A 24,301-nucleotide genomic window follows, 5' to 3' on the forward strand; every position below is an offset into this window, starting at 1 on the left:
ACTTGCAAAATAGTATCTATTAATGTAAAAATTAACTATATTTGATTTAGTTACAACAGTCATGTAGATCGAAATTTTTATTTATTCAAATTTCAATTAAATATGCTTTAATTTTACACGGTCGTGTAATTTTGTTATTTAGATTTAAAATTACAACATGCTCGTTTATTTCAGTGATAATTTTCATGCTCCAAGTATGTGCATCAAAATAAACGTAAATTCACTAAATGTTTCTTACTGTGTTCTTATGTAAACGTTTTGCCTTTATTATACATCATTATAGCCTCCATTATCATCAAACGAACAACTGTCCGAAAGAATCACCTTGGATTTTGGCACGGCAAATGCTTGGTAGTACGTACCATTGCGCAGTGGAAATAAAATGGACCCCAAATGGCACTTAATTAAAGGCCGCAACATAAAGCCTCTGCAAAATAGCGTTTCCGAATGTAAAACATGCATAGAATCAAATAGTGAGGTTTCGTGTTGGCCAGACTTCGGCAAGAGGTCCATATCACTATTTTCTTCACTATGTCCATGGGTAATATTAGAAGACCATAAAGTAATTACGCTTATTTTATCCATATCGAGCCAATTTGCATAATATTAATCATAGATCATTAATTAACGGCTACGCAGTCTCATATGATTAAAACGAGTTTTTATTCGTCCGACGTTTCGACACGGGATTAGTGTCTTCTTCAGGGGAAGAATGATTTGTTCGTTTTTTGTCTTATGTTTTGTCTAACTTTAACTGTCTGGTTATTATGGTGTCGGTACATAGTCTCGGAATCACTTTCCATTTCACTAAAAACTGGCAAATGGCGCAGTTTTCCTTTTTACAATCTCCTCCTGAGATTGTAAAAAGGAAAACTGCCCCATTACCAATTTTAGTGAAATGAAAATGTTCAGACTAGAACAAGACAGACAAAAATCAAAAATCTATAAACCAATCGTTTCCCAAAAAATTCATAATATTAATATTATATGGAGTACCGAAAGGAGAATTTTCGGACGTTCAGTGTTATTTTGCCCGATTTTCCCCATATAATGTCAAAAAAATAGATACTTCATTTGATATTAGGAACAGAGGGAAAGGAGAACGAATTCAAATCTACTGACTGTTGTGTTCTGATAGGGCGCATTCTGAAATTGACACTGAACTCAATATAGTGTACTGAATTACTAATAACTTACTATATATTTATTAGAGTGTAATCATGTGTCATTTGACACTATCGCTATAACTGTAGCGTCTGATATTGAATTTGTAGTTGTGAACGTGTGTAAAAATAGAAATGATGGTAAATATAAACCAGCAGTGATGAGCTGAGCTCATTCCTGTACTGGACGTATACTTGGAAGTAGTCTTTAAAGTTTAGCTCCGAAAATCTTATATAAGCAGTACATTTCACTGACATAATTAAATACTGTCTACATAAACTTCTTAGGAATATATTTTTTGTGCAGCCTTCGTCAGTTGTCCGTTTAGACCCCACAGTATGTAGAAATAACTAGATAAAATATTTGGATTTCGAAAACAAAGTAGATTGAATTTAACTGTGCTATATATTGTAACAATTTTAGCTTCGCTTTTCAGTCTGATGTAGGCTTCCTACAGCCTATCAAAGTTATTTATCAGCAGCGATGAAGGAAAGCCATCGGACCCAGTTGAATTGAAGAACAGAACAAACAGATAGATACGCCATCCCTAGTGCGCGGGCGATAAATCTAGAGAAGCTTTTATCCAGAGTGTAGGTGGGATAAAGCTCAAATACCACAGAAAATATTTCGAAAACCACAGTGCAGTGTAAAAATAGTGAGACGTGTGAAACGTAGTGAGACGCCATTGTTAATTGACAACGTTACGTCAGACAGAGCGGTTGTAGGACAAAAGGTCGAAGGTCAAAAGGTCGAAGGACAAAAGGTCGAAGGTCAAAAGGTCGAAAGGACAAAAGGTCGAAGGGTCAAAAGGTCGAAGGAACAAAAGGTCGAAACAAAAAATCTGAGTTAAAAGGTCGAAGGGTTAAAAGGTCGAAAGGACAAAAGGTCGAAAGAACAAAAGGTTGAAAGGACAAAAGGTCGAAGAGTCACAAGGTCGAAGGGTCAAAAGGTCGAAACAAAAAATCTGAGCCAAAAGGTCGAAGGTCAAAAGGTCGAAATGACAAAAGGTCGAAAGGTCAAAAGGTCGAAAGGTCAAAAGGTCGAAACAAAAAAATCTGAGCCAAAAGGTCGAAGGACAAAAGGTCGAAGGTCAAAAGGTCGAAGGTCAAAAGGTTGAAAGTACAAAAGGTCGAAAGGTCAAAAGGTTGAAAGGTCAAAAGGTCGAAAGGTCTAAAAAAATCTAAGCCAAAAGGTCGAAAGATCAAAAAGTTGAAAGTAAAAACGCCAAAGGACAAAAGGTCGAAAGATAAAGGGTCGAAAGTGAAAAGGACGAAAGACAAAAAGTTGAAAGAACAAAAGATAGAAATTGCGGTTGTTGGATAAAAGGTCGAAGGTCGAAAAAATTGGGCAAAACGTCGAGTGTTGATCAACCATTCCTTTGCACATTCATGTTTTACCTGATATTTCATTGATAAATTTTTCATTCTTTTAGTCATAGGCAGTTCTTTCGAGATGCACATATTTATATTTATTTGTGTTTCGCCCGATTATATTTTATTTTTGAATTTTTCCTTCTTTTAATGAAAGGCTTGTCATTCGTGTTTCGCACATTGATATTCATTTGTGTTTAACCTTATTTTCATTGATTCTTTTCATTCTTTTATTCATAAGGTTTTTCTACCGCATATGAAATACCAACACTTGAAAACATTTCATTCTAGAATTTTCCTTTTGTTAAAACATAGGGTATTCTTATTTTTATCAAAGTATTGCTAGGCTTTATCAACTTAAATTGTAATTCATGAAAATAGTTCTTCACTCATTTTCATCAAAATGATAGTTCAAAATATATAATTTTAACTTAACATACCATCTTCTAATGACAGTAATTTTATTTTTATGTGCTCAAAAGATGATTCGTTTTGGTTCACAAAATTTGTTTTTAAGTAACTATGCACGAATGTACAAAATACATTTATTAATATAAAATACAGTCACGTTACGCTGTAAAGTTGGGAGGAATATGGAATTACCAAAATTTGCATTAGAGGATCCATTAATTACGTAATGCAAAAATAGGGAATTTTCAACCCTCCCTCCCCCTTTGTCTGACTTTTTGTAAGAAACATCTGAAAATTTGGTATAGATCGTCACACTTCGCTCAACCCCCCTCCCTTACGTGATTTGTGAATGTTTGGGTTTCATTTTGAAGTCAACTAGTAACCCTCTAACGCCCAAGACCGCCTTCAGACGGGAAACTTTAATATATTTTTTGACCTGTTATCCATTCAACCTTCTGTTATTTTTTCGACCCTCTTTTCCTTCGACCTTTAGTCATTTCGACCTTTTGTACTTTCAATTTTTTTACTTTCGTCCTTTCTACCTTTTATCCTTTCGGCCTTTTATCCTTTCGACCTTTTGTCCTTTCGACCTTTTGACCTTTCGACCTTTTGTCCTTTCGACCTTTTGTCCTTTCGACCTTTTGTCCTTTCGATCTTTAGTCCTTTCTACCTTTTGCCCTTTCGATCTTTTGTCCCTTCGACCTTATCCTTTCGATCTTTTGTCCTTTCGACCTTTTGTCCTTTCGACCTTTTGTCCTTTCGACCTTTTGTCCTTTCGACCTTTTGTCCTTTCGACCTTTTGTCCTCTCGACATTTTGTCCTTTCGACCTTTTTTCCTTTCGACCTTTTGACCGTTTGACCTTCTGACATTTCGACCTTTTGACCTTTCGACCTTTTGTCCTTTCGACCTTTTGTCCTTCGACCTTATGACCTTCGACCTTTTGACCTTCGACCTTTTGACACAGATTCGACAGAGCACACACATACACAACAAAACGTATCCTCTAAATCTCTGAAGAAGGTGAAATATACACCGAAACGTCGGAAAATAGATGCAATAATGTTTTAGCTGCTTCATAAGACTGAAAGAGCCAATAATAGTCATACAAAATTGAGCACAACAGTCGAAAGCATTCCCTCAAAACATGTTTACTACATTGGTAAAAATATTCAACAGCTTCATCCACGTTAGTAACAATACGAATAGGCTCCCAGTCCATCTGATTAAACGTTCGTTAAACGTTGGTTCCAATAATGGTGGCTAGTTGGATCGTGAATTCCAGTCCAAAATAGGCTGATTGTAGTCGCCAAATACTGAAGCGAAATCATTCAGGCTTAATTTGGAGAAATCAGTCCCAATCGAGTTAATAGGATTTTCGATGCTATTCAAATTAGATATTAGATCCGGAGGAAGATGAAGCACACCAACGCTCACGGACCTTTGTGGGCTTCGTGGCCGTGCGGTTAGCGACGTCAATAGTCTAGACGCATGTGCTGTGGAGTGTGGGTTCGATTCCCACTCCGGTAAGGAGAAAACTTTGCGTAAAGCGAAAAGCTCTCCACTGGTCCACTGGGTATTGTGTAAATGTCCTGTCCGTTGTCTCATGCTAGATGTTAAGTGTTCAGTCTGTGCGACCTCTGGTCGAAGACGGTGATTCTGTCTTTTCTTTTTCTTTTTCATCTTAACCCAAAGCTGTTCGAGAACAGGACTGATGGGAGCAGGATCGAGGAAGCAGTTGAAACGCCTATTTACTGTGATCAGTACACCACCTCAACGTAATTTAGAACAGTTGCCGGCAGTTCCATTCAAGGCTTCAGGATACGATGCTCGTTGGATCATATGCCTAAAATCAGTGCGTCAAAGTTAATTGCCAAACAAAAATAGTTAACATGTGATACCACCACGACAGAGTATATCTTCGGTTGCAATTTCAGTGCTGATTACGTAAGCCCAGCCATCGCAACAAGATCACATATCCGAGTGGAGTTACACATTACTTTATTGCTTCATGAACATTTTTTCCACTGAGCGCTGGATGGATCGAAATAAAATGTATGGGTTGTGGATAAGATTCAACAGATGCCTCAGATGCATTGCAGATACCACTCTTTGATTTATTGTTCAACATGGCGGTACAACATTTCTCACACGATCGCTAAAATAAATACAACAATAAATACCAGGATTTTTTTCGACTTCTTTAGAAATGGAACATACCATGTCACCTACATGGTTTTCGAACACATGATTAATAAATTTGTTCTGAATCATTTCTATCAATTGTGAAAATGATGCATTCATATCAATTGAAAGCTGCGATGTAGCAATACCTTGGTTAAGGGAATTGAATTATCTAATTCTGAAGAATTCTGATCAGCACATTGTTCAATAGAGAAGAGATGACTGGAGAGCACTGTTAATATTAATGAGTTGCTCACTTGAGAATAAATGTTACATTGTGACGACGGGATCTCCATAGGACTGGATTATGTCGATAATTAGCTACCTTGGAAGGACGTCGGTCATAAATCCTACCTTCATGGTCAGATTTCAAACCTATACAAGATTCGATTTCACTTGTCTCAACTGAATGAACATAATGACGCAACAACTGACAGCCTAGAACTGGCACCACGTTGATTTTATGGCCTTTGGCCAGGAACAGGAACACCAGTGTCATGCAATTCAAGCGCAAGGTCGCTTACTTCGCTAGGTACAGGCACTAGCTCAAATGCAATTCCGCGATTGGAGAAATATCACACCCACTGGGTACAATCGTTGTCACTTCACTTAAAGGGATTAGGGGCATAATAAGCAGATAGGGTTTAAAGCGACATGTACTTTCATAAACAATGACTTTGCGGTTGTCATAAGACGAATTAGTACTATCCCATTTGATTCCACCACTTGATTGAAACTTTACTGATAAGTATTTCGACGTCAACAGTGAAGACATTTCACTATAAAGCTTTAAATAATTTGCATTCAAAGTAGCTATTCAAATAGTTGATGCAGCAAAGTTAGTCTTAGGCCCTCGTTATGAGCCTACAAGCTCAAATATTTTGGGAGTACTGCTGAGTTACTGACATTGTTGTATTAATGAGATCACATGTTTGTGATCTAAGTCCTACTAGGGGAAACCGCAAAATGTTGAACGGCTAATTTTGTCACCTAATATTAAACTCCAATAAGAAATGCACGTGCGTTCAACAATAGGCAAAGAAATTAGCCGTTCAACATTTGGCGGTTTCCCCTAATACTTTCTTACGGTGAAATCCAACAGAATCGACTTTCAAATTTGCCTTAAACACTTCGCTACAAAGACAATTCAGATCGTGCAACATACGCAAAAATGTGGTGTTGATCATTTATTTATTGAGATTTGGGCGTCAAAAAACGCGAGATAAGGGCTAAACCAGCCATTGTGGCAGCCACTAGCGGATTCTATCGTGTATGCTTTCAAATCTTGATATTTTCTACGTTTCTATCAAGACGATGAAGTCGTTGCACGTTAAATAAAAAATACACGATTTTTTTTTGGAGTGTCAGGAAAAGAATGATGGAGCTGTCGATACAGAATTGCCAATCAATATAAAGTTTATTTGTTTTAAGCTAGTGTGATAATATTTTATGCATTGATTTATTTCGTTGTAATCTACTATATACATAAAAATGAATTTCTGTTAGTCTGAACCTTATAGACTCCGAAACTACTGAACCGATCAGCGTGAAAATTTGTATGCAGAGGGTTTTGAGGCCGGGGAAGGTTCTTAAGATGGTTCGAGACCACTCCCCTCTTTGGAAAGGGGGGCTCCCATACAAATGAAACACCATTTTTTTTCATAACTCAAGAATAACTCAGATAATAAATCAATTTTAGGCGAAACAGAGTTCGTCGGGTCTGCTAGTGTTGAATAAAAGTAGCAACAATAAACAAGTGCTGTTTTTGATGAGGGTAAACGGTGAACAGATGGAGTAAGTAGTAATCAATGATTTATTCCGTTGTAAAAGCGGAGCATGCTAAGTAAGGCTAGTATTGAAAACTCCTGCATCGCAATGGAACTGCAGCTTTTTCCATAAAATATACCTTTTAATGATTTTACAAGAAATCAATTTTTTTTTTGTACATTTAAATTTCTTTTTTCTCTCATAAACCATAAGGACGCATCCAACTGAAATATTATTTCGAGCATTACTTGTGAGTGAGCTTGTTCCCCATGCACTCGCCAAACACTTGCTTAGGCTGTTTATTACACCCGAATTCCCCCCTCACACTTTCCATTAGGATTGGAATTGCGAACAATCACACCACTGCAACGGCTGATCTGGACTGGTTCTGGTCGATTAAATTTCCGCTGTCTCAGGTGCAGCAGCTGTAGCAATTTCAGGAAGTGGTGTTTACGTTCCCAGCCGATCTTTTAGAATGCGAACGCTAAATTTAGAATCAAACGATTCCGTCCTGGTCCGAACGAAGGGGAGAGTTACACCGAAAGGTTACTGGTTGACATTATCGTCCCTTAGAATTAACAGATATGACAAATGAAGATCCTCTTTCCGTGTTGCACAAACTGCAATAACCATTGCGAGCGTCCCACTAAGGAGATGTAAATCGGACCACCGTGAGCGATTAAAAACATGCTCAAAGGTGTGAAAAGTACAACCCAACCTGGCGGTCTTTGTGACAGAGATGTCAAAGATCAACTCGTGGTCCCTGTCCGCGCAGTGCTGCAGTTCAATCGCAACCGATGCAGCTGAATACCGATTCTGAAGTGCAAAAACGTGAGCTCACCATGGCGTCGCGTCGGTCGGTTGTTGGTCGGACGGTGGCGATGGAATCCGACAATCGCGGCGAAACTATTTTAATCGATTCATCGTCTACTGGTTGGACTGCCTGCGGCATGCTCCGGTGGTTTGAAATGGTGTAGGGAGGGAACCAGCCAGTCGGACCACCATTCATGGGGAGTTAAAGCTAATCGAGATCGATTGTTATTAATTTCTCCGAGAGAGTTGCTTCGCGCGCGGTGGTGATCAGCAGTGCGATGTGCACGAAGGGGTCCGCAGCAGCAGCCCACAATGTTGTGATTGAGAGATCAATCGATTACGTCGTGCCTATAGTCCTTAACAGTGCTGAGTCAAACGGAGGTACTCGGGCGGTATCTGGAACCGGCATGTAATCGGTTCAATAAAATAGATAATATTGTGTGAATGATGGTGATTCTGAACAAGTGTTTCTTTTTTCTTAAATGTACCGCCGGCCGGGTGCCATGCCAGCGAAAGAAATAGTATCCGGTTCATTTCGATGACGTAACTTGGGAGACAGTGCTAGAATAAAATAATTTGATTTCTTATAAAATAATTTCTAGGGTTGATGCTATACTGGGAGCAGGTATAATGTGAAGAGTTTATAGAGAAACAAAGCGTCCGCGTACGTGAAGAGGTGTGAAGCAACCGCCAAAGAGGTGAAGCAGTTCGTAGAGCGTTTAGTCGCGCGAAAACGCAAAGGAACTCTTGACTGGGTGTTTGTTGATTTGAAACTCAAAAGTTTGAACTGCTTTTATGAAAACATGCCTTTGGATTAAAAGTATTGGGAGATGTAAGCAACATTGTTTGCTGATATAAAAAATAATTTAGTTTTCTAATAAAATCAATCAAATATGTATGTTTAAGCAACGGATATTCTCGATTCGATATACCAAGTAGGGTCTCATTTCTCCAACCGTGTCTAGCTGTCGCCAATCTGAATCGGAAAGAAATCTGACCTACGTAAAGGTATTTTACTATGGGGAAGACCCGAAATGCATCTGTCCAATTTACTTTTAAAGGAGTGATAAGTGAGACGTCTCACTGCTCACTTCTCACTGTGAAAAGTGAGAAATTTGACGTCTCACTACTCATTTCGCACAACTTACTTTTCACAGTGAGAAGTATGAGATGAGGAGTGAAAAGTGAGACGTCTAACTTCTCACTTCTCACTCCTTATTTCTCACTTATCACTTCTCACTGCAGAAAGTGAGGAGATCAAAGTAAGAAGGTAGACGCCTCTCTAACTTCTTAATTCTCACTTTCCACAATGAGAAGTGAATTCTCACTTTTCACAGTAAGAAGTGAGATGTGAATTGTCAAATAACACATTCGGCTGAATGACCTATTCCCCCAAATGACTTATTTGGCCAAATGACCTATTCGGCCAAATGACTTTTTCGATCAAATGGTCTATTCGGCCAAATGAGCTATTAGGCCAAATGAGCTATTCGGTCAAATGACCTATTTGGCCGAATAGGTCATTTGGCAGAATAGGTCATTTGGCCGAAAGGGTCATATAGCCGAATAATATATTTGGCCAATAGACCATTTGATTGAAAAGGTTGTTTAGCCGAAATGATCATTCAGCCAAATAACCTTTTCGGTCAAATGGTCTATCGGCAAAACGGGCCTATTCGGCTATATGAGCCTTTCGGCCAACTGACCTATTCGGCCAAATGACCTATTTGGTCAAATGACCTATTCGGCCAAATGACCTGTTCGGTCAAATGACCTATTCGGCCACATGACCTATTCAGCCAAAACACCTATTCGGCTATATGACGCTTCCGGCCAAATGACTTATTCGGGCTAATAACCTATTCTAACCTATTCATATTCAACTGAACTGAGTTCGGGGTTGATGAATGTGCTCATGTACTTCTTCTGATATTCCGGGATCCACTGCTACGTTGTCTCGATCCCTCACTCGAATCCTCTGCTCTACGTTGATACACGCCGGGCAAAATGGCGATGACGCATGGCCACACCGGTGCAGATATTGGCGGAAACAACCATGTCCGGATAGGAACTGAGTGAGGTAAAAGTTCACCTCTCCATGCTCCCTGTTCACCCACGTCGACACATTGGAGATGAGCCGGTGTGTTCACCTTCCACTATCTGCATTGTCCCACTCCTGCTGCCACTTCACCATAGGGTCCAGTCTCACCGCCTTCGTCACATTTCTGGTACCTCTCCGTTGGTAGCACTCGATATCCTCTGCTAAGGTTATGCAGATTGGAATCATCCCTGCGATAACGCAAACTGCCTCTGACGAAATGGTTCGGCACGGACTCGCCACTCGAATGGCCGAAACACGCTACTCATCTTCCTGCGATTACGTTTCGTCTTGAGTGCAGCTCCCCAGGCTGGAACGCCGTACCTAAGTATTGAGGATGATACGGTCGCCAGAAGACGCCTACTGCTGCCTTTCGGTCCGCCGAAGTTCGGCATGATCGTTGCAAGCGCAGTGACCATCTTAGCCGCCTTCTCGCAGGAATAGTCGACATGGGTGTTGAAATTCAAATGGTCGTGGATCATCACTCCTAGATGTCTCAAAGCCCGCACAGACAGTATGTCGTGCTCTCCGACGATAATCTGCATTCGCTGTATGACTCGACAGTTGCTGACCAGCTTGACTTCATTCATCTAGTTTTCAACTGCGTCGGTCGTCTCCACCACCAGCATATCTATCTAATCCAGCGAGTCTCCGGTTACCGTTAGAACGACATCATCCGCGAATCCGAAGATCTTCACGCCTTTGGGCAACTTCAGCTTTAGCACTCCGTTGTACATAACGTTCCACAGCATTGGGCCAAGTATGGAGCCTTGCGGAACACCCGCCGTAACCCTAATCGACTTCTGCCCCGAATTCGTATCGTAGACCAGAATCCGGTTTTCGAGTAGCTCTTAAGGATTCTACACAAATAGCCAGGAACCCCCATTCCATGCAGCGCTACGGCGATGGCCTCCCAGCTGGCACTGTTAAATTCGTTTTTGACGTCAATCGTTACTACGGCGCTGAACCGATTGCCGCACCTCTTTTTCTTGGATACGTTCTCTGCAACTTCAACGACCGCCTTAATTGCATCCACCGTTGATCTGCCTTTTCGGAAACCAAACTGCTTCTTCGACAAGCCGATCTCGCCCTCCGTGAACTGCGTCAGCCTATTAAGGATAATCCTTTCCAGAAGCTTCCCCAGTGTATCCAGCAGCCATATGCGCCTATACGAAGCTGGACTCCCCTACGGTTTTTCTGGTTTCGCAAGTAACACCAGTTTCTGAATCTTCCAAGTAGTAGCCATTAGTAGTAGCCGGAAAGTAGCCATCTGCTAGGCATTTCTGCAGCACCATCCTGAACAAATCTGGAAACGCCAGTATCGCAGTTTTTAAAGCCACGTTTGGAATTCCATCCGGTCCCGGAGCTTTCCTTATCTTCAGACTTTTCGCCACTGATGATGACAGCTCGTCGTTGGAGACTTGCATGCCTGCAATGGTGACTCGGTCTCTCTCTTCGTACGGTGTAGGCAGCCACATAGTAGAATCATGCTACGGGAAAAGACCGTCCACGATGATCTTCAGCTTGTCCGAACACATCTCCGCTGGCGTCGCTGGACCCTTGATTTTCGTTATTGCCACACGATAAGCATTACCCCAAGGATCAGCGTTATCTTCTTGGCACAACTGCTTGAAGCAGTTGGACTTGTTGATTTTGATCTCCCGTTTGAAAGCCGTTCTACCTTCCCGGAAAACTATCTTACGCTCTTCTCTTACCGTTTCTGACTTTGCACTCTGAAAACGTCTCCTGGCCCTAAGACAGGCAGCACGAAGATTGGCAAGAGATTCGTTCCACCAGTAATTTGGGCGTCGGCTGTCCAAAGGCTCCAGTTTCCTTGGCATCGACGCATCGCAAGCCCTCGCTAACGTTTCCGTCAGTTTATCTGCTTCCAGATTTGTTGCGCCGCTGTCAACTCGAAATGCTTCGATGAAAAGCTCCTTGTCAAAGTCCTTTGTCTTCTATCTTTGTCCGGTGGTTCTTATCTCTCTCCGCGTCGTCGGTAGCCGTGTTCCAACACTATACCGGATAGCTTGGTGATCACTATGAGTGTAGTCCTCACAAACTCTCCAGCTCATGTTTCTCACCAACCAGCAACGGGCTGCAAAACGTCACGTCAATGATGGACTCCCTGCTGTCTCTGCGAAATGTACTAACGGTACCTTCGTTGCACAGTCTGACTTCCAGCTTTGCAAGCGCCTCCAGCAAACTGTAACCTCTGGCGTTGGCCAGCCTGCTTCCCCAATCCACTGCCCAAACATTGAAGTCGCCTTCGATGATTACGGGTTTAAGGCCGATCAGCTTCTCCGTGAGTGCATCCAGCATCCGGTTATACTGCTCTAAAGTCCAGCGTAGCAGCTACACACGAAGATCCCGTTGATTTTGGCGACAACAAAACCTTAGCTAGAGCTGTCTACCACTTCTTGAATAGGGAATTTTCCCATCACTTGGATAGCCGCAGTCTCAGGTTCAGCAATAATTGCCACGTCGCACATTGCTTCTGTTGTCGATTGCCATAACAGTTGATGTGCGGTGTCGCAATGATTGAGATTCAACTTAATGATCTCCATGGATCCCGGCCCACCGTGTCGCTTTCTTGTATGCAGGGCATTGGAAGCCACCCGTCGTATGGTCGTTTCCATCCTCCGGTTTGCAGAGCAGGCATCTCGATTGCTTCGTACAGTCCCGGATCTTTGCTGTTTCGCGCCTGGTGTCCAAACGCCATGCATTTGAAGTATCGCTCCATCTCTTTGGTTACTCGCGGAGTGAGTCTCAACGGGCACACCGACCATTCGACTTTCACCTTGCCCACCACCACCATTTTGTTGGCAGCAACTGCTGGTAATCGTATCGCTGCTACCGTGGGGCATCGAAATCCGTACACTTAAGCGCATTAGTTTATGAAAAAGTCATTAGAAAATAGAAATCAAATGTAAATATAACGGTTGTCATTGACACAGGCGCCTGAAGGCTTCTACTTTTGAAGTGTTTCACATTTATGCATTAAAAACTACGAAAAATATGATAAAATAATGAATTAAATCAACTACTCCTGACTCGAAATCCTTCCACCGTGGACGGATTTCGAATCAAAGAATCAAAATCCGTACAGCTATTTCTTCACTAAATATTTAAATTGAAACAGTCTGATCGACTAAACTACCACTGTAAATAGTTCGATACGCACCTTGAAAAGCGATCCCTTCGATTTGTATTCCGCTTATCTTATGTAATGATTTGCAATTAGCAATTAAAATACAGTTACTTTTGGTGCAATTATGCTCTACCCGAAAACAAAATGGCGGCACAAACTCCGCGTTTGGTGGGTGGAGATTTGTTTTTGATTTTTGTTGTTTTAATTTCAAAGCCTTTTTTCCAATTCTATGCCCTAAAAGCTTACTGCCAAGTATCTGGACAGGATAAGATTAATTATTCCTACATTATTTACGTTTAACTTCCTTTAATTTATTGATATCTCATGAGGTGGACGGATTTCGGTTCCGCACGATACTTGTGTACCACCGCTGATAAAAATAAAAAAATCGTTCCTTACTTTGATTTGTACCGAAGTTATGAAGTCAATTTTTCTCCAAATGTAAGGTTTTATATACCACTAGCGAATGAAACCCAGGTTTGCCCGGGTGTTGAAAATGTCACAATGAACTACTTGCAGCACTGCACTCTAGATCAATTTCCGTGCGTTTGTTTTGTTTTCCTTAACAGCTGACCCAAAATAGTATTCTAAAGATTTGTTACATTTCCCCGTTAAATTCACCAACTTTTTATAAATACAAACCTTGCGGATCCCAAAACGAATCGATTAGGGAAAAAATCTTGCAAATCGATCAATCCGTTCGCGAGTTAAATCATCAGGAAGGAAATCTCAACTCATTTTTATTATATACTAGCGAAAGAAACCCAGCTTTGCCCGGGTGGTGAAAATGTCATAATGAACTATTTGCAGCACCGCACTCTAGATCAATTTCGATGCGATTGTTTTGTTTTACTCAACAGCTGACCAAAAAGTGTATTCTTATGATTTTTTACCTTTCCTCGTTAAATTCACCACCTTTTCGTATGTACAAACATTGCGGATCTCAAAACGAATCGATTAGTGAGAAAATCTTGCAAATCGGTCAACCCGTTGGTGAGTTAAATCGTCAGGAAGGACACCCAAACTCATTTTTATTATATAGAAGATAAGATTTCAAAGCTTAAAACCTTAGCTTTCCGACAGTTTGGTTTGTTTTGCACGCGAAGATGAATATCAAAAAGTTGTAGAAGAAAAACTTTAATTATCACAATTTTATGTTAAAATGGTCCTGCAAAATCTAATGTCCCCATATGTCCCCTCATCTATAACTGGGGGATTAAAATATAACCCTAGTACTACCTTTTAGTGAGTTATTCGCTTGCGCATATTTGCGCTTTTACGAGAATGCTACAATCAAAGTTTTCTTGAAAATTGTGGTTTTTATTCTCTATACCTCGTAATGATTAGAAAATGAACAACATTATTACTAGAAATTAAGCATATGCAGTATTTCGAAAAATTTCGTTTCAGGTGGTTCGAAACGAAATTTCGTGGAATTTGAGCATGGCGAAATCTGATTCCTTGATTTCGTTTCGTTTCGTTAAAGTACAAAAATTTCGATAGAAAAACCTAGCTTTTAACGAAATTTAACGGAATTCCGCGGAATTTCGAAGCAAATCTAAACTTAAACCATGATTTATATTAACAATTTCTGCTGCGCCGCTGAGCAAGGCTATTTTAAAAAAATATATTATATAAATTTGTCGCCTACTACAAAACCTCATTCCGAGTCGACAAATACGTAATTAGTTTTCTTCTATAAAACGTCTTCAGTATTTAACAAACGTTATCCGACTCAATATTTAAGATATTAGAGTGTTAATGTAATCCGATATTTGAAAAAATGATCAGATTCGGGAACACGCGGTCTACGATGAATTTGTTGTGAAAGCGCTGCAAATGCTGGTGCTTATCGCCAATAACATATAAACATGATTTATCACACCCTATTTCTTCTTTCACTATAGCTTGGTGAAAAAACTATAATTTGCTGACAAAACAGTTATTTAACATTGAAAAAAATGATATCAGAATTGGGGCCAATGAAGCAGAGCTGGGAACACGAACTTATCGACTCTTCGCTTTACCACTGGGCTCTCACATGACAGCCTAGCTGTCACGCGACTGATGCCCCGTCAGCAGTAAAATGTAATTTCCGCCTTTCCTCGTCAGATGTGCGTGTACGTTAGTTAGTTTGAATATTTGAATCCGCGTACGTTTATTTCGTGAAGAAAGTATTCGCGGCCACCTCAACGCGAATTCAACAGTAGCGACTCGGTTCTCGCGATTTTGTTTATGTTCGCATAGTTAATAGGCGAAAAAGAAAACTGAAGAAAATCGCGCCTCCCACGCGGAAAAGGAATGGTGGTGGAAGAAAGTCCGGAACGAACCCCTTCTCCGGTGAAGATGAGCCAACAACAGCAGCCGATTCCCACCGAAGCGTTGATTCTGCAGGTCCTCCAATAATTGCAGCAGCAGCAGCTTGTCACAAACCAACTTCTCAACAACCATCGGGAGTCACAGGAGCAGCAAGGCGATGCTCCACGTAACCTTCAAGTGCAGGTACCGACCGGGCCGGAAGCGATTTTGGATTCGCTTGCCGGTAATATCAAAGAATTCCGGTACACGCTAACTTTCACCAACTCAGTGACTGAGTAAAATTGTATTGCCGTCTCTCTTCTTCCCACGGAAATTTTACTCAATTTCCGTCAAAAGCAGGATTACTCATAGTTTTGAGTTGTCTTGCTTTTGACGGAAATTGAGTAAAATTTCTGTGGGATAGAAAGAGAGAGCAATACAATTTTACTCAGTCACTGAGTAGGTGAATGTTAGCGTGTATGATGTCGAGGGCGGCGGCACATTTGCTGCTTGGTTCGCCCGGTATGATGAACTCTTTTCTCGTGTCGCTGCTAGGTTAGACGATGCTGCTAAGGTTCGTCTACTGATGAGGAAGATGGGAATCGTTGATCATGAGCGGTTTGTGAGTTTTATAATGCCAAGGGCACCCAAAGACTTCACATTTGATGAAGTGGTGACCAAATTGAAGAGCTTATTCGGTGCGGTGCTGAGCAAGCGTTATCGTTGTCTGCAAGTGTCCAAGAGCCCGACAGAAGATTATATTTCATACGCATGCCGTGTTAATAAGTGTTGTGTCGAATTCGAGTTACAAAAGCTTTCCGAAGAAGAACTCAAAAGCCTGGTATTCGTGTGTGAATTAAAATCTGAAGCCGACGCTGAAGTAAGAACTAGGCTACTTTCTCGGATCGAAGAGCGGACAGACGTTGCGTTGGAGCAATTGTCTACGGAATGCCAGAGATTGCTCAACCTTCGACATGACACGGCTATGATCGAAGGAAGTGCTAGCTCAGTGAACCAGATAAAGCGACATCAACGATTCCATAAGCGTTCTGGTTCTATGCAGGAAAGTTCGTCAGAGCAACAGCCACCAAGAAGCACTCCAAAAAGACCATTGGGTCCGTGCTGGAGTTGTGGTGGTATGCACTATAGCAGAGATTGCAGTTTCAAGACTCATCAGTGTGTGGAATGCAAGCGGTATGGCCACAAGGAAGGCTATTGTGCATGTGCGACAAAGCCAGCTTCTCGTCGACCGTTCAAGCGAAGGTGCCACAACATTACGGTGGAAACGAAAATAGTGACAGTGTCGGTCGATATGGTTCGCAGCCGACGAAGATTCGTTCCCGTAGTGCTGAACGACATGTGTGTGCGGTTACAGTTAGATACTGCTTCGGACATTAGTGTAATTTCTGTGGACACTTGGAAACGGATAGGAAAACCTCCGTCACGATTGCCGTCGGTCAAAGCAAAAGCAGCATCCGGGGACAATTTGAAGTTAGTGTCGGAACTTGATTGTTCGATTACGGTAAACGGTGTGACTCGAGACGGTACAGTTTTTGTTGTGAATCGCGACCTGCATATTTTGGGGTTGGATTTCATAGACGCTTTCCAGTTAGATGCGGTACCAATCGTTGTGTAATAATGTCACAAGTTCACCCACAATCGTAGAATGATTGAAGACTGAGTTCCCGGAAGTATTCAGCCTTTCGTTGGGAAAGTGCTCGAAAGTGACTGTGAAACTAGAACTGAAGCCGAATCAACAACCAGTGTTCCGTCCTAAACGTCCGGTGGCGTACTCGGTGTATCAAGCGGTGGATGACGAATTGGATCGACTCGAGCGGATGAAGATAATAACGCCAGTGGACTACTCAGAGTGGGCCGCTCCGATTGTGGTTGTCCGGAAGGCCAACGGTAATATCCGGATTTGTGATGACTACTCCACTGGGTTAAACGATGCGCTTCAGCCGAATCAATACCCCCTTCCGCTACCGCAGGATATTTTTGTGAAGCTAGGTAACTGTAAAGTCTTTAGTATCATTGACATGTCGGAGTCGTATTTGCAGTTGGAAGTCGACGAAACCTCCAGCAAGCTGCTATCTATAAATACACACCGGGGCATTTACAGTGTGAATCGTCTTGCGCCCGGAGTTGAAGCAGCGCCGGGGAGCGTTCCAGCAAGTTGTCGATGCTATGTTAGCAGGTCCAAAGCACACCTGCGGCTACCTGGACGATGTCATCGTTGGCGGCAAAGACGAAGAAGAACATTGGCAGAATTTAGTGGCACTATTTCGTCGGCTTCAGGAGTTTGGTTTTACGGTGCGATTGGAAAAATGCTCGTTCGGTCAGGACCAAATAAAATATCTTGGTCACTTATTTGATCAACATGGCGTTCGGCCAGACCCGGCGAAGGTCGAAGCAATCAAGCAAATGCCTGCACCTGTTGATGTGTCGGGCGTGCGTGGTTTCCTAGGAGCGGTAAACTTCTATGGCAAATTTGTGCCAAACATGCGTGCCGTTCGATACCCGTTGGAGCAGTTGTTGAAGGCGGGGGCAAAGTTCGAGTGGACCGCCGAATGCCAAGCCACTTTCAACAAGTTTAAAGAAATACTGACGTCCGACCTGCTTCTGACACATTATAAATCAGCTTTAGAGATTATTGTTGCAGCGGATGCGTCATCGATTGGTCTGGGTGCCACGATCAGTCATCGTTTTCCAGACGGCGCGAAAAAAGTTTTTTTTCTTTTTTTTTTTACCAGTTCGTTTATTAATAAGGCTCAATTGTTTAATAAAAAACTCTACGGAGCCGAAAACATTGCAAACAATGTAAATAACTTATTCGGAAGAAGTATCAGACGCATTTCTGCGGGAGGTCTTCTTTGGTGGAGATCGATCTATCGATCCTACTGTAACTAAACGGTCCCGTCGCTGACTCGTCGCCTGCGCTTGCTGCTTCTTTTCCTCTTCCTCTCTCATTTTTCTATAGCAATCCGTATAGTCTATTACCCCCTTCTTCACGAACCAGATTCGATCTGTATTGTTTTTAAATTCCATTGTTTCGGCCAGTTTCTCGCGTTCCATCATCGAATTGGGAATTTCAAATGTCTCCGATCGTTCAGTTGAATCGGTGTCCAGTACAACCACATCTTCTTCGGCCACTTCAACTACGTCGTTCTTCGTTGCTTTCGTTGCTGCTCCGAATCCAATTACGACACCGGAGTATGTTTTCCGTTCTCCTTCTTGCATGTTCGATTCCTTCTTTCCAGCTTTCCTTTGTGGACACGCATCCTTCCGATGACCTTCCGCTCGACATAAAAAGCATTTGTTTCGCAAATCTTGGTAAAATACCTTTCCCTTCCAATTTGATACCGATAGCGAAGCTGGAATCTCCTTTTCCACATCGATGTACACGCCTCTCACGCCGGTGTACATGTGATCCAGGCCTAAGTTTGGCGGGAATTTTTCCCGAATCACACGATCCACTTTCCCATACTCCAGAAGACACTGTTTCAGCTCGTTATCGGGCAACTCCGGCGGCAAGTCAAATACTCGGACGTATCGAACATTGCTACCGGCAATCGTCATCTTTACTTCCACTGACATCCCGCTGCTGTATTGAAATTTCCGTGGTTCCATGTTTTTCTCCAGTGAATCTTGCATTGCATGCATCGAAACAAACTTCACACACAGCGAACGATCTATCGAGGATTTGTACACCGTTTCCATTAAAGATACATCGGTATCTAATTGTCGCACAAACCCGGCAATCTCTACCCACGTTGGTCGGGGAGCGGTAGGTGGGAAACGAAACTGCACGGTATTGACGATCATTTCGCAACTCGTATGGATGAGAACCGATAGACAAAGCTACACAGTGCTGTATGGTACCTACAGTCACTATACCTACAGCAATCCAAAAGCAAACTAATAGACGTCCGCGCGCGGCGAGAGCAAAACAACAACTGCGAAAAAAGTTGTTCAGCATTCATCGAGAGCACTTACTGCTGCCGAGCGTGATTATAGCCAAATAGATCGAGAAGGATTGACTATAATGTTTGCAGTAACAAAATTTCATCGTATGGTGTTTGGTCGGAAGTTCCACGCACCACTTCTGCGGATATTCGGGGCCAAGAAAGGTATACCCGTGTATACAGCCAACCGGCTGCAGCGTTGGGCACTGATGTTGCTCATGTATGATTTTACGATCGAATATGTGGCCACGGATAAGCTCGGTCAGGTGGATGTCTTATCACGTCTAATAAATAAACACGCTAAACCAGACGAAGACTACGTTATAGCAACCGTTTCGCTTGAAGATGATGTCAGCTCAGTCGCATTTGATTCGTTCAACGTTCTGCCACTCAATTTCAACGATGTTCAGCAAAACACCGAAAAAGACCCTGTCCTCGGCAAGGCGTTGAGATTCATACAGAAAGGTTGGGACAAAGCTCCAGCGTTTACGGCAGACCACGAGTTGCATAAGTTGTACAGTCATCGAGACTCACTGACGTCCATCCAAGGCTGAATATTTTTCGGTGAGCGGCTTGTCATCCCGAGGCAATTACGACCCCGTTGCCTGAAGCAGCTACATCAAGGGCACCCTGGGATCCAAAGAATGAAAGCCATTGCCCGAGCGTATGTTTATTGGCCTTCTATCGACAGTGAAATTTCGGATTTTGTGAAAGCGTGTTCTCACTGTGCCCTGGTCGCCAAGTCTCCAGCGCATGTGGCACCAATTCCTTGGCCAAAATCACAACGGCCATGGCAACGTGTGCATGTCGATTATGCAGGCCCTCTCGACGGGGATTATTTCCTTCTGGTAGTGGACTCGTATTCCAAGTGGCCGGAAGTGGTACAAACATCCCGAATTACCGCACCGGCAACTATAAGGATCCTTCGCAGTCTTTTCGCCCGCCTAGGGATGCCGGAAACACTCGTCTCCGATAACGGCACCCAATTTACGAGTGCAGAGTTTGCCAAGTTTTGCAGCACCAATGGCATACACCATATCACCACTGCACCGTTTCACTCCCAATCCAATGGGAAGGTGGAGCGGTTTGTGGATACATTCAAGTGTGCAACGAAGAAAATTCGCGAAGGAAAAGGGTCAATGCAGGACGCTTTGGATCTGTTCTTGTTGACTTACAGGAGCACACCCAATCCGTCTGCACCGAGCGGTTTATCACCTGCAGAAGCAATGTTCGGTCGGCGAATTCAAACTACTAACAAACTTGGAGTTACTACGACCACCGTCCAACCGTTCGACAGAAAAAGAAGTGAATCCGATAAACCGTCGTTCATTTCGACAAAATGATATGGTCTACGTTTAGCTGTATATCAGAAACAAATGGAGTTGGATACCTGGAACGGTTCTGGAAAAGATAGGAACAGTTATGTATAATGTGTGGACAGATAATCGTCATTTAGTACGCTCGCACGTGAACCAGCTAAGAACACGTTCTTTGTCGCATTCTGGACCTGCACCAGAGTCAACCAAGCCAAGAAAGCATACAACGTTACCCTTGAATGTCCTACTATCTGCATGGAACTTGCAGGAATCAAATCAAGCTTCAACGCCTGTTTCTACGACGAATCCGAAATCTATCGGCATCATGAATGTCCCTTCGATATCACCTCCATTGGAAGGTCCCTCTGGCCAGGCCGACCTTCCGAAACTCTCAACTCAAACATCATCGATTGAGTCCTCCAACATTGAGTTAGCAAGGACAAATACTCCTGTGGCCTCCTGCAGCCTCGACGTTCTTCGCGCATTAGAAGGATGCCTGCGCGGTTCAAACTGTACGAACAGATTTAAGGGGGGAGATGTTAGGGCGAATGAAGCAGAGCTGGGAACACGGACTCATCGACTCCTCGCTTTACCACTGGGCTCTCACATGACAGCTTAGCTATCACGTGACTGATGCCACGTCAGCAGTAAAATATAATTTCCGCCTTTCCTCGTCAGATGTGCGTGTACGTTTGTTTTAATAAAGTTAGTTTTAATATTTGAATCCACGTACGTTTATTTCGTGAAGAAAGTATTCGCGGCCACCTCAACGCGGATTCAACACGTACTTTATGTAAATAATTTTTTTTTTCGCCGGTTACATTTTTTGAAGGGTTAACGATGGCCCTTAAAGGGTTAAAAAAGGTTTTTTAAATATTCCTTCACATAATATATGTTGCATAGAAACAGTTTTTATTGAAAAAATATTTATGGCCACCCATTTGTATGAGAATTTTCCATAGTGGCACGGTCGCTTCGATAGGGCCTGCTTACGGACTCATGCAGCTTTTTATAGAAGTTTATCAGAGCCAACTGTCAAACCCCACCACGTCCTAGGCAGGCCCCCTAATTCGCAGTGGCCCAGAGGAGGGGTCGTTAGGCCCTTGGACAAAGTCGCTGCTGCTCGTTGTGTGTGCGTGTATGTGCGTATGTGTGTAAGTGTGACCATCAGCGTTTTACTGGAAATTAATTAACAGTTTTGTCAATGAGCTGGTCGATTTCGTCAAAATGCTAAACTAAGTGTGCGTACAATTCAAATGGGGAGAAGTTTATCGTCAACACCACGCACCTGAACAACTTACATGACATCATTTTAGGTTTTTTTTTTGCCTTGACGGTGATACCATCTTCCTGATACACCGCTGACAGACAACTCCAGCTGCTTTAGCTCGCTTCAAAAAGTACCGGTAGAAGCAAACAGGTACCTACAACCAGGAGCATGAATCGAGTGTTATTGATGTTATCAGTTTGGAATGATCGGCTGGCGGAGTGAATAAATCAAACGCACTTTAATGTTTTATTTTAATAATAGTACACGTACTACGGGAGTGCTCCTTGCATCGTGGAGGAGATCCAGCGAACACGATGTCGTTACAAAGTGTCCGCGATCGGCGTAGCGGTTTGATCGATCAGTCGCTCGGTTCCCGGTGATTTTATTATGAGCGTGGAATTGATGATAATTGTAGCGACATGTGACAATTAAAATGTATTAATGGAAATCAGATCGTAAGCTACCGGTCGGTGATGACCATAACGGTGCGCAGTGTGTATAATAATATGCTTGTCAAGAGATCAACCAAGAAATTAGCACGAACCCTATTTGGGAGAGGATGACGAATACTGTTCGGCTGAGGTAGAGCGGGATTTTCGGTAGAGAACTGACTAAAGTGAACGCAGAAAGGTGCTAATTTTGCAAATCTGAAATTAATGCAAACGATGCTATTTCAGATGCAGCGTATAATTGGTTTCTAATTAATATTAATCACTTCGTAATTGATGATTGTTCCCCAGAGGAGCTAAAACTTCTACGGAGAATTTATCCCATGATTGTCAGTGCACGATTTCAAACAGATCTGTAACTTCATTTTCACTGTGCCTACAGACGCTGGAAAAATACTACCAGTGTTCGATTTAGCACTCATTCCATAATGGCATTCATACATATGAGAAGGGAGAATGGATCCCGTTCGTTGTCATGAGATCGTTATCTCGGCCACTAACGATCCGCTAATCGCCGGTCGTACTAAATTGATCGATCAATTCAATTAGCACACTACACGGTTCGGCACAGGTGGAATTAGTTTACCATGCTGCTACTGGAAGTGCTTGCAGTGCGAGAAATTCCTCGACACAGCTGTCACTCCGTGCAAATGTCACATTTTGTTGCATAGAATAACAGGATTCTGCTGAAAAAAAAATAAGTGCATCTGTGGAATACGTTCTCAATTTTGCAGGATATCTAGTTTCATCTCCAATGTTTCATTAGAAATGCAATGAAAGCAAACAACCTTATGAATAAACCAATCGATTAATGCACTTTATTACAAAACATTCGCTACTACCACTACTTTACTGCCCCTCCCTTTCGATATCGACGAATGTCTTTCCAGAGGAAGAGCCAATCATATACAGACCTCCTGGTGGCTGCGCTGCTCGTGTTGTTGTTTATCTGGCAGCGCGCGTCGTCATCATCCTGAGTGCGCTTCTATCGCAAAACAACTTCTGTTGGATTCCGTATCGGACACATGTGCTGCGTTTGCATTTCGCGGATTGTGCGCAGCATTCAACCGCTTCGGCTTCTTCCTCTGTTTTACAAAGTTGTTTGCTTTTGCTGTGTAAGGTATTTTGCCGAACCTCGAAAGAAGTACGTGACAGCATGCAAATGGCTGGAGACTCTTGCCGGTGTGGAATGGCGGGAAGAAAGGGAAACAAAACAGGCATCATAAAATTGCATCATATCGATTCCTCCAGTTGCAGTAGCTTCTTCTGCGACAGGAACATGGTGTAACAAATGATCAGGATCAACTCCCCAGGACACTGGAAAATAGACGCGGATGATGAGGATGATAGTATGCCAATTACTAGATCTGGTTTGGATTCGATTAGAAGGAATAATATTTTTCCCATCGCGTATAACTAAGTTTTTATCAAAAGGTCCAACGAAGAAGTTAGCAGCTCGATTGCCGCTTTTGCACACTTTATGTCTTGTTCAGCAAATTTCCTGCTGCGCCACGATACCAATGTTGCGAGCAAAGTTGGACCAAAAATCATCGGTGGTGGCGTTTGTCATACTTTTGCGCGGCTTTACGCCGGAAGCATATTTAGACGGCGGCGAGAATCATGGTGTTTTTTGTTTCTTCTTGTTCCATTGGAATTTTTTATGATTTTTTCGGGAATTTTGTTTTTGAATTCCAACGAAATTTGCATTAGAAATTATGTTTCGTAATTTCTATTTTCTTATAGGGTAAATCACTACTTGGGCCTATGGACCCGGTTCCCGGCTCACTGCACAGAAAACTAATGATTTATACTGTTTGAAAGCCGTAGGTTCATGATTGATAATTTTTAAAAAGTCTCCCATTTATTTTTCACAATACTCAATATTTTTCAACCACTTGTTTTACTTCTAATTGATCCAATTGTAGAAAACAAAAATGTATATTTCAAAATTTCGCTTTCCGATGCCACACCACTGAGCCGGAGTGATTCTTTCCACTTTTACAAAACGATATCATCGAATAAACACCTACCTATCGATACAACCATT

General features: G+C 42.3%; 2 protein-coding genes across 2 annotated transcripts; both read left to right on the plus strand.

Annotated features, from left to right (window-relative positions):
* The first annotated feature begins 19,299 nt into the window (after positions 1-19,299).
* Positions 19,300-19,773, plus strand: LOC134206147 (uncharacterized). The gene has a single exon (XM_062681838.1). The coding sequence runs from the start codon at positions 19,300-19,302 to the stop codon at positions 19,771-19,773; it is 474 nt and encodes a 157-aa protein (XP_062537822.1).
* A 90-nt stretch (positions 19,774-19,863) lies between these two features.
* LOC134206148 (uncharacterized protein K02A2.6-like) lies at positions 19,864-20,562 on the plus strand. The gene has a single exon (XM_062681839.1). The coding sequence runs from the start codon at positions 19,864-19,866 to the stop codon at positions 20,560-20,562; it is 699 nt and encodes a 232-aa protein (XP_062537823.1).
* The last annotated feature ends 3,739 nt before the right edge of the window (positions 20,563-24,301 follow it).

The sequence above is a fragment of the Armigeres subalbatus genome, chromosome 1 (genome assembly GCF_024139115.2).
Source record: "Armigeres subalbatus isolate Guangzhou_Male chromosome 1, GZ_Asu_2, whole genome shotgun sequence".
Lineage (NCBI taxonomy): Eukaryota > Metazoa > Arthropoda > Insecta > Diptera > Culicidae > Armigeres > Armigeres subalbatus.